Source organism: Somniosus microcephalus, chromosome 31 (genome assembly GCF_052327205.1).
Source record: "Somniosus microcephalus isolate GS21.2 chromosome 31, FLI_Smic_1.0, whole genome shotgun sequence".
NCBI classification, from domain to species: Eukaryota; Metazoa; Chordata; class Chondrichthyes; order Squaliformes; family Somniosidae; genus Somniosus; species Somniosus microcephalus.
Genome location: NC_141017.1, coordinates 36,126,020 through 36,138,410, shown reverse-complemented (window position 1 = coordinate 36,138,410; position 12,391 = coordinate 36,126,020). Strand labels below are relative to the sequence as shown.

The 12,391-nt window shown below is 47.8% G+C and overlaps 1 protein-coding gene across 3 annotated transcripts in view; it reads left to right on the top strand.

Moving 5' to 3' along the window:
• Positions 1 to 12,391, top strand: part of LOC147097739 (PDZ domain-containing protein GIPC1-like) — a 101,202-nt gene that overhangs the window by 25,356 nt on the left and 63,455 nt on the right. For 2 of the 3 annotated variants that reach the window (XM_085971791.1, XM_085971787.1), the window contains exons 4-5: positions 1,072 to 1,184; positions 5,613 to 5,694. In XM_085971791.1, coding sequence (XP_085827917.1) covers positions 1,072 to 1,184; positions 5,613 to 5,694 — 195 coding nt within the window. Of the gene's footprint in view, positions 1 to 1,071; positions 1,185 to 5,612; positions 5,695 to 10,421; positions 11,921 to 12,391 lie in introns of those variants that run through there. The other variant, XM_085971788.1, reaches the window with a different exon arrangement.

Genomic DNA, 12,391 nt, shown 5'->3' with positions numbered 1-12,391 from the left:
TTGTTGAGTATGAGACTCTTCATTGGAAGCATTCCCCTTTAACAAACCAGCTAATGTGTGCCACATTAGCCCACCATCATTGCCCGGCCCACCACACCGCCCCCCCCCCCCCCCCCCCCACAAACTTCCTCTTCTCGGTGGCATTTCAGTGCAGTCTCTAATCTCCAAATTGGCCAGCACCAGACCTGCTTGTACGGTACAATCGCAAAATACTGCGGATGCTGGAAATCCGAAATAACAATAGAAAACGCTGGAAAAACTAATGAATCCTGTCATTCACGTGGGAATGACATGAAATAATACTGGGCGGCCTGCTGGTGGCGCTGTCCAGGGAGAGTATAAATACTCGGGCACGGGCCCAGCTTGCTCAGGACATTCTTTAACAGGAACTAGTGAAGGACACAACTAGATCTCCATGTTGAAAAACAGTTGATTAAAGCCTTGTTTAATACTCAGACCAAGGTGCCCAGTAGTTTTCTTACGTCACTCAGCAGGCCAGGCAGCATCTGTGGAGAGAGAAACAGAGTTAACGTTTCAGGTTGAGAACTGAAAGGTCTTCGACCTGAAACGTTGACTCTGTTTCTCTCTCCACAGATGCTGCCCTGGCCTGCTGAGTTTCTCCAGCATTTTCTGTTGTTGTTTCTGTTTGTACGGTAAATGGCCGGCCACTTGCTCCAGTTTTTTTTTTGCCAGCGACCCTACTCTAAAGTGTGAAAGATTTTCAGGCTTGGCGTCTGACGTAATAAAACTCACTACGCACTTGGTTGGAGCATAAAGCAAGGCTTTAATCAACTTGTTTCAGAACATGGAGGTCTAGTTGTACTTCACTAGTTCCCTGTCTTACAAAATGTCCCTGGCAAGCTGGGCCCACGCCCGAGTATTTATACTCCTTGGACGGCGCCACCAGCTGGCCGTCCAGCGTTATTTCACGAGTAGTTTCTTGATGAATGATGAGATTTATAACAGCGTCGTTGCCATCGAGCCGCCCCCCCCCCCCCCCCCCCCCCAGCTGCCAAATCGCCGTTCCGTCCGACGCCCAATGCTAACCCGCTTTCGCCTTTTCTCTCGCAGACATGATAAGCCAGCGCTCCAGAGGGGGAAAATCTGCATCTGGTGGGCAGCTGGGGACTGGGAAAGGAACACTGCGACTACGAGCGAAAGGGACTGCCACTGTGGAGGAAGAGGTAGGCCCCTTCATTTATATTCTGTTATTAGTGAAGCCTCTCGGGGCGTTTCACCTGGTTAACGGCGCTGTATAAATGGATGTTCTACTGCGCAGGGTGTGGGATTTATTGATCATGTCAAATAAATCGCCACATTTCTCACCTCCGACATTCGGTGCCTTTCTGAGTGAGATGACCAATTACTGTTCGACCGGGCATATTTTATTTTGCCACGGATCTGTGCCCACTAGGAACTGGGTTTACGCTGCCTGGTCTCATTTCACACCGGGGACTACTACAGCGCAGAGACACGGGAGACTTTGGTCCTAATCAGTCTGGGTTGGATTTAAACTCGGTGCCCCGAGGCGAAAGCCCCCGTGGGTTAACCCAGCTGTGCCACCACGTCGCACCCTCCGTAGCCCTTTCTGAAAGGAACTGAATGTGGAAGCAAGCGGGTTTGAAACAAGGCCCTATTGATGTGGGTGCGTGTAAACGCAGGCCAACCAACCACTCCAGCTAACATCGAAACATAGAAGATAGGAGCAGGAGTAGGCCATTCGGCCCCTCGAGCCTGCTCCACCATTTTAATGAGATCATGGCTGATCATCCAAATTCAGTACCCTGTCCCTGCCTTCTCCCCATATCCCTTGATCCCTTTAGCCTTAAGAAATATATCCAACTCCTTCTTGAATATATTTAATGAATTGGCCTCTACTGCCTTCTGTGGCAGAGAATTCCACAGGTTCACCACTCTCTGGGTGAAGAAATTCCTCCTCATCTCTGTCCTAAATGGCTTACCCCTTATCCTTAGACTGTGACCCCTGGTTCTGGTCTCCCGCCATCGGGAACACCCTTCCTGCATCTAGTCTGTCTAGTCCTGTTAGAATTTTATAAGTTTCAATAAATTTAAAGTGGCCAAGAGCGTCCGCCCTCCTCCACCAGCTAACGGAACTGAGACAGATTGAGCTGGTGGCAAAATAACAGAGCAGTGTGATTCTGAGTGGATGTGTGTGGTGTGTTGGGGGGCCCATAAATAGAAGGAGAAAAGTAAACCGCGAAGAACAGGAACACATCACATTCCCCTTGCGACAATTGTAGCCTCAAGTAAATATTTGCCTGCGGAAAACAATAAATGGTGCTGAAGTCTGGGTTTTTATTGTTCTACTGGGCTCTAGGATGAGAATGTCTAAGCCAATTGTTCGTTTATCTAGAGAGATTGGGATTAAGTGCCTCCTTGATGTCTTTTGTTGACAGTTTGTTACAGAGTTAGTCCAGCTAAAGCTCAGCTGCATATGGTTGTAGTTTACAAGGAACCGGGAGAGGAAACTGAGGCCAAAGGGTTGTAAGGGGCGGGGGGAGTTGAAGTCCAGATTTGGCCGACCTGACCATGGCGACGCCCGTCATTGCTGAATTGCCGATCGGGTCAGACTCGAAACCGCAGTGCGATCGGGAATTTAAAAGTTAATAGAGTAAGCGATTTGCAGTCAGTTTTGGCCCGAGTTCTGACGTACACAAAGGGTGGTGGAGAACCTGGAAAACTCGCCCCCAAAAAGCTGCTGAGGCTGGGGGGTCAATTGAACATTTCAAAACGGAGATTGATAGATCTTTGCTAGGCAAGGGTATTGAGGGTTACGGAACCAAGGCAGGTAAATGGAGTTAAGTTACACATCAACCATGATCTGATTGAATGGTGGAGCAGGTCACAGGGCTGAATGGCCTCCTCCTGTTCCTGGACTAGGAAGTGCATGTGCAGGTGAGGTTAAGGCCGGGCTCAACTGTAATGCCTCCACAGCTGAATTGCCTAGTTTTTCTAATTGTAAAACCAATTAAAATAAAGGGGCTAAGGTCGGCGATGCGATGGGAAAACGGAGGTGTCGGCGTCTAGGCACACTCGGGAGGGGGGGAGCGCGACCGCTGGATGTGCGAGGTGCACCCTAGCACGAGTCCGGGGAGGGCACTGGGCAGTTAGACAGCAACTTCACAGGTATTATGCCAGTCTCGGCTTTTTAACTAACCCAAAGGGCTCAGTAAGGTGTCTAACCTGTGCAGCACAGTCTAACCTGTGCCTGGGTCTGATGTGCTGAGCAAATTGTTCCCTTTATCTAACCAGGGTAACCAACCCTGAAAGGAAAGTACAAGCATTGACTTGCATTAAATGAATGCCTAATAGTAAGTACAGTGAATGTGTACATTACATAGAATCTGCAGCACAGAAACAGGCCATTCAGATCAACTGGTCCGTGCTGCTGTTTATGCTCCACACGAGCCTTCTCACACTCGAATTGCCTCTCCCCGCTCTGCTGCCATGTCCCTCTATTCTCCCTTCTCCCGCACGTATCTTAGAATGATTTTTCCCCTCTATTAAAAAGCAGTGATTTTTAATTGAACATTTTTGCCTGGCTCCTGTATTCAGATGATTTTTGTTGGGCCAATTCGGCTTGAAGCATCTCCGCTTCTCCTTGTTAGCGAGCTGAGGCCTGTTTGCGAAAATGGCCTCCGACAGCTGACCTCTGTTGCATCAATTTGATCCAATTCTGGACACCACACTTTAGGAAGGACGTGAAGGCTTTGGAGAGGGTGCAGAAGAGATTTACTAGAATGGTCCCAGGGATGAGGGATTACACTTGCGTAGATAGACTGGAGAAGCTGGGGTTGTTCTCCTTGGAGCAGAGAAGGCTAAGAGGAGATTTGATAGAGGTGTTTAAAATCATGAAGGGTTTAGATCGAGTAAATAAAGAGAAACTGTTTCCAATGGCTGATGGGTTGATAACCAGAGGGCCCAGATTTAAGGTGATTGGCAAAAGAACCAGAGGCGACATGAGGAAAAACTTTTTTATGCAGCGAGTGGTTAAGATTTGGAATTCACTGCCTGAAAGGGCGGTGGAGGCAGATTCAACAGTAGCCTTCAAAAGGGAATTGGATAAATACTTGGAGGAGGAAAAAATTGCAGGGATATGGGGAAAGAGCAGGGGGGAGGGGGACAGACTGGATCACTCTTCGAAAGAGCCGGCGCAGACTCGATGGGCCGAATGGCCTCCTTCTGGGCTGTAAAATGTATGATTCTAAAAGAGACGTAAATGGTAGAAACGTACAGCCAGACAATCTGATAGAAACATATGGGCGAGTGCTTCGGGTGTGACCCTCCCTCAGATCTAGCATGGGCACCTGTAAGTGACTAGTTGTGCACTTTTAATATTTTTATTTAGTTTTCCAGCATTTGGGTGGGGGTGCGGGGGCAGGTAACCTCTCTCCTACTTTGCAATTTTGGAACAGGGTGAACATTTTGGGAGCGGGGCAAAGAAGACTAGGAGAACAGAGAGAGGAAAGAAAGACTCGCGCTTCTCCAGCGCCTTTCACAACCTCAGGACGTCCCAAAGCGCTTTACAGCCAATGAAGTACTTTTTGAAGTGGAGTCACTCTTGTAATGTGGGAAACACGGCAGCCAATTTGCGCACAGCAAGCTCCCACAAGCGGCAGTGTGATAATGATCAGTAATCTGTTTTAGTGATGTTGGTTGACTGATAAATATTGGCCAGGACACCGGGGAGAACTCCCCTACACTTCTTCAAATAGTGCCATAGGATCTTTTACATTCCCCTGTGAGAGAGAGAGAAAGAATGACTTGAATTTATATAGAGAGGGCAGGTGGGTCCTCGGTTTAATGCCTCATCCATCATACAGTGCAGCACTGGATAAATTAAGATGGGCCGAGTGGCCATCCTCACCCATTACCTCACAGAATCACAGAAACCCCACAGTGCAGATAGAGGCCATTTCGGCCCATCGAGCCTGCACCGACACATATCCCACCCTATCCCCGTAACCCCACGTATTTAATCCCCCTAACACTAGGTCAATTTATCATAGCCAATCAACCTAACCCGCACATCTTTGGACTGTGGGAGGAAACCGGAGCACCCGGAGAAAACCCACGCAAACACGGGGAGAATGTGCAAACTCCACACAGACAGTCACCCGAGGCCGGATTCGAACCCGGGTCCCTGGCGCTGTGAGGCAACAGTGCTAACCACTATGCCACCGTACCTTGTGCAGTATGGTGGGCAGGCGGCTTTTGTGAGCAGCTAGTATTTCCGAAGTGTAATATAGATGGCTGAAAATGACTTGCGACAAGGGGTGATAAACTGAGAGCGATCGCAAATCGATCCGTATCCTTTTTGAGGGGATTGGGTGGAGTTGTGGCTTTTAGCACTTATTCCATTCCTTCTGCGGAATAATGGATGAGGAGAAAATTGGCAACTTAAAATTTTCTTCCTGACCTCCTTGCGCTTACGGGTCCAGTAATTGCAGCGTTGGCCAGCAGTTGCGTCGGTAGCAGCTCATTCACTGAATTGGAAATACATTTGAGTTGTTAACGTGGCCTTGCCTGTTTTCTGATCTTTGCGCTTGTTGAACGACTTGCTCTGAACCACATGCTCTGCTTGATCCCAGCCTTCGGCATTTGAAGAGAAGGCCATTGAGAAGGTGGATGACCTGCTGGAAAGTTACATGGGGATCAGGGATACTGAACTGGGTGAGTAATGCCTTTCTCCCCCCACCCCCCCCCCACCCCCCCAGTAAAATATGCTTACGTTTATTTAACGCCTCAGCACACCTAAATGTCAAACCGGGATTCTCACAGTGAATTACTTTTGGAGTACGGTGACTGTAATGTAGAGAAATTCTTCAGCTATATGTTTTTGCCTTTCCCTTGTTGCCCTCTAACATACTCGACCAGAAACTGAACGTGCACAACCTGCACCTGTAAGTGTTTTTACAGCCTGGAATCGCTACTGGCGTGACTTAGTGCAATGGGTCTTTTGCAGTCTGACTCTGACTTCTACTGGGTTGTTGTAATAAAGACTGCATGGGCAGGTATACTAGGTATAACAGATAGAATAGAACTGTTGCTGCAATCCAAAGGGTAATTTAACGAGGTGGGCGAACTGGACAGCTGAAGGACCACAACCCCACCCCCGGTCCCACAACGCCTCGATTTTTGAAATTCTCATCCTTGTTTTCAAATTTCTCCACAGCCTTGCCCCTCTCCCTAGCACTGTCCCCTCCTCCAGCCCCACAACCTTCCGAGATCTCTGAACTCCTCCAATTCTGGCCTCTTGCGCATCCCCGATTTTAATCGCTCCACCATTGGCGGCCGTGCCTTCAGCTGCCTGGGCCCTAAGCTCTGGAATTCCCTCCCTAAACCTCTCCGCCTCGCTCTCCACCTTTAAGACGCTCCTTAAAACCTACCTCCTTTGACCAAGCTTTTGGTCACCTGTCCTAATTTATCCTTATGTGGCTCGGTGTCAAATTTTGTCTGATAAACGCCCCTGTGAAGCGCCTTGGGACATTTTATGTTAACAGCGCTATATAAATACAAGTAATTTTTTAAATATAAGGATCAAGATTGTAGCCTTTCACGCTGTTGGAGTAGAATAAAAATACAAGTGTGCAGGGAAAGGAATTTCTTGACTTGAGAATACTGATCTTGTCTGTATTTTTCTTGATAGCACAAGAGACTAACGTCTCGTTTCACAATTAGTGCTGTGCATTTCTTTCCATCCCCTGTGGCCCTCGTTATCTACATCCAGGGGAATTTGTAGCCTACATTAATCTGCCTTAAAATATTTACCAATATTCTAAGAATAGCACTGCAAGAATGAAACCTCATAAACTAAAAACATTTCCTAAATCGGTGCGGTTGTATATTTTTTTGGAGGAGGGTGGTATGAAGCGTGTTTAATCTTCTGTCCACCACCAAGGTTTGAAGGAGAGGGTAGCTGCTGTATTTTTTAATACAATCCCAGCAAATCTGTGCCAGGGTGGGGACAACTAGGTTTTTCCTTTATAAAAGTGAGCTTATTAGAGTCGGCGTGTCCGTGCTGGAGAAATGTTGCCTTAATATAGTACCTCATCAGCGTCCCAAAACACCCCGCATTGTGAATTGCTTTGAAGTGCAGTGGCTGTTAGGCCAGCAGACAATCTGCACAGCAAGATTTCGCACCCCCCCCCCCCCCCACCCCCCCAAAAAAAAAACAGCAGTTGGATGAATGACAAGCTAATCCCCCCGGTTGTTGTGGGAGGAATGCTGGCCAAGACGCGGGATGAACTCCCAGCTCCTTGTCCGATCGTGCTGAACCTCGGGAACATGGAAGTTTGACATCTCATTCCAAGGGCACCCCCTCAACGGAGCGTTGCCGGAGCCTGTGCGCGCCAGTCCTGCGGTGGTACTTGGAGCGTTCAGCCTCCTGACTCGGGCAAAAGCCTTCCCAACTGAGCCAAGCGGATAGCAAGAAGGGAAAATCGGCCGGGACTCTTGCTCCTGGTCACTATCCTCTGTCAACGTTCAGTCGCTCGTAAAGCAAAGGTTTTCCTTTAATAGCAAATGGGATTAACTCGTGTGAAAATTTGGTTAGTTTCCTTCTGGGTTTCTTGGCTGGGTTTGTGGCTTGCCACCAGCATTGACTGTTATTGCATCCCAAATGGACAGCAATAGGATTTGCAAACCAATCGAAGAAACTGGGCCAGAAGAGTAGCCCCTGTGGTCTTGGGACTTCAAAAAGATTCAGTATTTAAAATTAACTTTTTGGGACTAGACCTATAATTTGCCCATTCCTCTTTTCCTCCTCCTCCTTCCCTCTCTTTCTCTGCCCCTTCTTAAAGGCGCTCGTCCGGGTACGGCTTTACTGGTGCCAGCTTCCTCCCGGGACCTTGCGATTATGGCTGATCATCCAAATTCAGTACCCTGTCCCTGCCTTCTCCCCATATCCCTTGATCCCTTTAGCCTTAAGAAATATATCTAACTCCTTCTTGAATATATTTAATGAATTGGCCTCAACTGCCTTCTGTGGTAGAGAATTCCACAGGTTCACCACTCTCTGGGTGAAGAAATTCCTCCTCATCTCTGTCCTAAATGGCTTACCCCTTATCCTTAGACTGTGACCCCTGGTTCTGGACTCCCCTGCCATCGGGAACATCCTTCCTGCATCTAGTCTGTCTAGTCCTGTTAGAATTTTATAAGTTCGGCAGCGGGTGTTGGCAAGGCAATTCAACCAGGGTGATGGGGAAGCATCAGCGCTCGAGCCCGAATCTGCCCTTGGGCTGCCCTGTACCTGTATCTTTGAGACAAGTCATTGGGCAGTGATCTGGAAGAGATACCCTGGTGGTGTGAGGTGAGGGATTTGGCCGGAGAGACGGATAATGAGCGCAAGTCTTCGCTGGCCGCGCTCTTCCATATCTTCGCAGCTGATTCCTGTACGCCATCAAATGATGCTCGAGGGTTCAATGCCTGGTTGCCTTCTTGTGGGGAAGAGGAAAGAAGTGACCCAGTACAAGGCAGAAAATAAAATGGTCATTAAAGATAAATGACTTGGTGTTACAGGAAACTCTCGATTTACCGGCACCCAAACAACCGGAAATTCAGGAGTAGGTTCAGTTAAGTTTTTCTTCACATTAGTGGCCGTTTCTTGATTCTTGGCTGTGTAATCGGGGGTTTCTGCACTTGTTGCTAAGCAACAGGGTCGCTTGGTCAGTGGTTGGGCTTCTTGCAGCTGTTGCTAAGCAACAGGGAAGCTTGGATTTGTTGCTGTGTACGAGTCTCGTACCTTTTAACTACAGGAAACGTTCTGATATCCGGCACTGACGGGACCGAGCTGGTGCCGTACCATCAAAAGTGCCGGACATACCAGCGTTAATGTTGAAACATACGGAACTGAAAAGCTCCGTGTGAATCAACAAATCCTGTTGCTTAGCAACAGCTTCAAAACAGTTGGCTGCAGCTGCAAGCGTCTCTAGCTGAAGCTGTTGCTATAGCTACAGACCTTGCAGTGCCTGACTGGGGAACAAAAAAGCAACGAGAACTAAAAAAAACGTATAGAAAACGGCTCCTGATTTTTGCCGTTAGATTGAGTATTCCGGACATATAACCTCCGGATAAACCAAAGTTTCCTGTATAACTCTCTGTAATCCGGACTTTTTGATAAACCGGCACCACGCCGGTCCCGTCTGTGCCGGATAAAAAAAGAGTTTCCTGTAACTAAAATTACTCTTTCGGGGGGGAAAAAAACAGTTGGGGAAAAATGAGCTCCCGGTTGAGGGAGTGATTAACTTACGGGCAAGGGAATTAAGTTGACCTGATGGTATAAAAAAACCTGATGCCAAACGTCTGCTAAAATTCTGCATTTTATGTTAACACGTTAACAAAAAAAATCTCTCCCAGTTGCCCAGCCTTAATTCTTCCATTCATTCAGTTTGCAGTCGCTTCTGCTAAAACTTCCGTAACAGTGACTGAGTATTTCAAACGCTGTTATTTTGGGAGGTCGGAGGGAGAGTTGAGCGGTCTTTCCTACAATCCCTCCATGTGAATCCAGAAGTAAACTCCTGAGTCCCAAAATGGGGGAGATTGTTGTTTAGTTACAAAATCTGCCAGAGACGCCCTGGGGGTATTGTTTACAGGAAAGCTCACAAAACAGGACATGATTTTATCATTACTGGTATGCTGGTATCTCGCTTCCTTTTCATTCCTTTCCCGCTAATGCGTAATCAGTGAGATTGCCTCCCATTTATTTTAGTTCCTTTTTAACTTGTGCTGACTCAGAAGCTTAGCATGTTGGTGCAGTTGGTTCATGGCAATGATTTGTAAACGGTTTTACATTCTCTTTCCCTCCCCCTCACTACGGACTCTCGCTGACCTACATGGGCTCCCGGTCCGGCAACGCCTCAGTTTTAAAATTCTCATCCTTGTTATGAAATCCCTTCGTGGCCTCGCCCCCCCTCCCTATCTCTGTAACCCCCTCCAGCCCTACAACCCTCCGAGATCTCTGCACTCCTCTAATTCTGGCCTCTTGCGCATCCCCGATTTTAATCGCTCCACCATTGGCGGCCGTGCCTTCAGCTGCCTGGGCCCTAAGCTCTGGAATTCCCTCCCTAAACCTCTCCGCCTCCTTTAAAATGCTCCTTAAAATCTACCTCATCTGTCCTAATATCTCCTTATGGGGTTCGGTGTCAGATTTTATTTGATAATCGCTCCTGTGAAGCGCCTCGGGATGTTTTACTATGTTAAAGGCGCTATATAAATACAAGTTGGTGTTGATGGAGAGATTCAGATGAGGCGCTCTTCTCCCATTTGTTTGGGGAAAGAAGCCCACAGTAGCCGCCTTTGCAGTAGGGGGGATGGTGACGATGTGGCGCGGGTCTCTCGATGTCTGGGGCCCCCCCCTCCCCCTCTGCTGACTTTACTCTATCCGCTTCTCTCCCACATAGCTGCCACCATGGTGGACCTGGGCAAAAACAGGAGGAACCCCGACGAGTTTGCGCAGGCGCTTGACGAGGAACTCGGTGACTTTGCGTTCCCTGACGAGTTTGTCTTCGATGTCTGGGGCGCTATCGGAGACGCAAAGGCCGGACGATAATCACCGGGCACCATCACCAAGACTGTACAAGTTCAATGGAAGGGCCACTTAAAGAAATATTTATATATATATATATAGAAAATATACTAACAATTTTAGGACTCTGGGTGCTGGGCTACTTTTTATAGGAACATTACCGGATGATTTTGTACCGATGGAGCGACCATTAATTACGTGTTTGTAGATGATATCTGTTTTTTGCAGACAAATACCTGAGTACCTTCAAGGTGCCATGTTGTGTGTACTGATGGTGTCTGCAATGCACATGCCACAATTTTGAGAGAGTTTTCCTGTGGCGAAATTATACAAAGATGTTATTTTTAATATATTTTTGCAGGCATGTTTATGGGACTTTTAAGTTGGGGGGTGGGGGGGGGGAAGAAACATTCCTTTTGAAGATGTGAATTCAGTCTATGTTTGCTAGGCTGCAGTTTTTAAAAAGAATTGGGTGCACTGCACGCCCCAGTATGGCGATAATACTCGGGTGTCCTCCACTCCACTCGGAACACTTTAAAAATAGGGTCTTAACTGGTGCTTTAGAATTGTTTTTGGTTGTATTGATTTTCTAGTTTCAGATACCAAACATCGCTATCTTTTCAGGCTGTGAAATGGAAAGTTGTGCCCTTGGAAAAGAAGTGACCTTTTTAAAGGAAAAGACGATTGCGTTTATTTAATGGCTCACCGTGTCTCCCAAGCATCTCAAAGTGTTTCACTTGCAGTATATAAATGCACGCTATCGCTGTTGAATGAAATTACCCGGCGCCATTTTTATGAGACACGTCAAATAAATGAGCCAACACTGGTTTAAACAGCAGATTAACAAATGCCATGCGACCGCATCAAGCTGTTGCAGGGATGGTTCTCCCCGGTGTCCCGGGCCAATATTTATCTCTCAACATCACTAAAAACAGATGATCTGGTCATTTTCACATTGCTGTTTGTGGGAGCTTGCTGTGCGCAAATTGGCTGCCACGTTTCCCACATCGCAACAGTGACCACACTTCAAAAAGTACTTCGTTGGCTGTAAAGTGCTTTGGGACGTCCAGTGGTTGTAAAAGGCGCTTTAGAAATGCAAGTCTTTTTCTTCTGCTTTTTTAATTACTGGTGATCGCGCTGAGCACTTTCCACCCTCCTCGAGGCGCAATCATTTGTTTTCCATTAAAGATGCTGTTACTAGGATTTCGGTGAAGTGTGATGCTGGGTGTCTGAAATGTTCATACTGTGTCCACTCGAACTGAATAAAAGCACCCAGCATTACAATTCTAACCATTGTGACCTTCGAGCATGTTCCAAAGCACTTTACTGCCGATTAAGTACTTTTTGTTTTGAAGTGTAGTCACTGTTGTAATGTAGGAAACGCAGCAGCCAATTTGCGCACAGCAAGCTCCCACAAACAACAATGTGATGATGAGCAGATCATCTGTTTTAGTGATGTTGGTTGAGGGATAAATATTGGCCCCAGAACACCGGGGAGAACTCCCCTGATCATCTTTGAATAGTGGCCGTGGGATCTTTTTACATCCACCTGAGAGACGGGGCCTCGGTTTAATGTCTCGTCCGAAAGACGGCCCCTCCGACAGTGCGGCGCTCCCTCAGTACTGCCCCTCCGACAGTGCAGCGCTCCCTCAGTACTGCCCCTCTGACAGTGCGGTGCTCCCTCAGTACGGCCCCTCCGACAGTGTGGCGCTCCCTCAGCACTGGCGCTCCCTCAGTACTGCCCCTCCAACAGTGCGGCGCTCCCTCAGTACTGCCCCTCCGACAGTGCAGCACTCCCTCAGTACTGCCCCTCCAACAGTGCGGCGCTCCCTCAGTACTGCACTG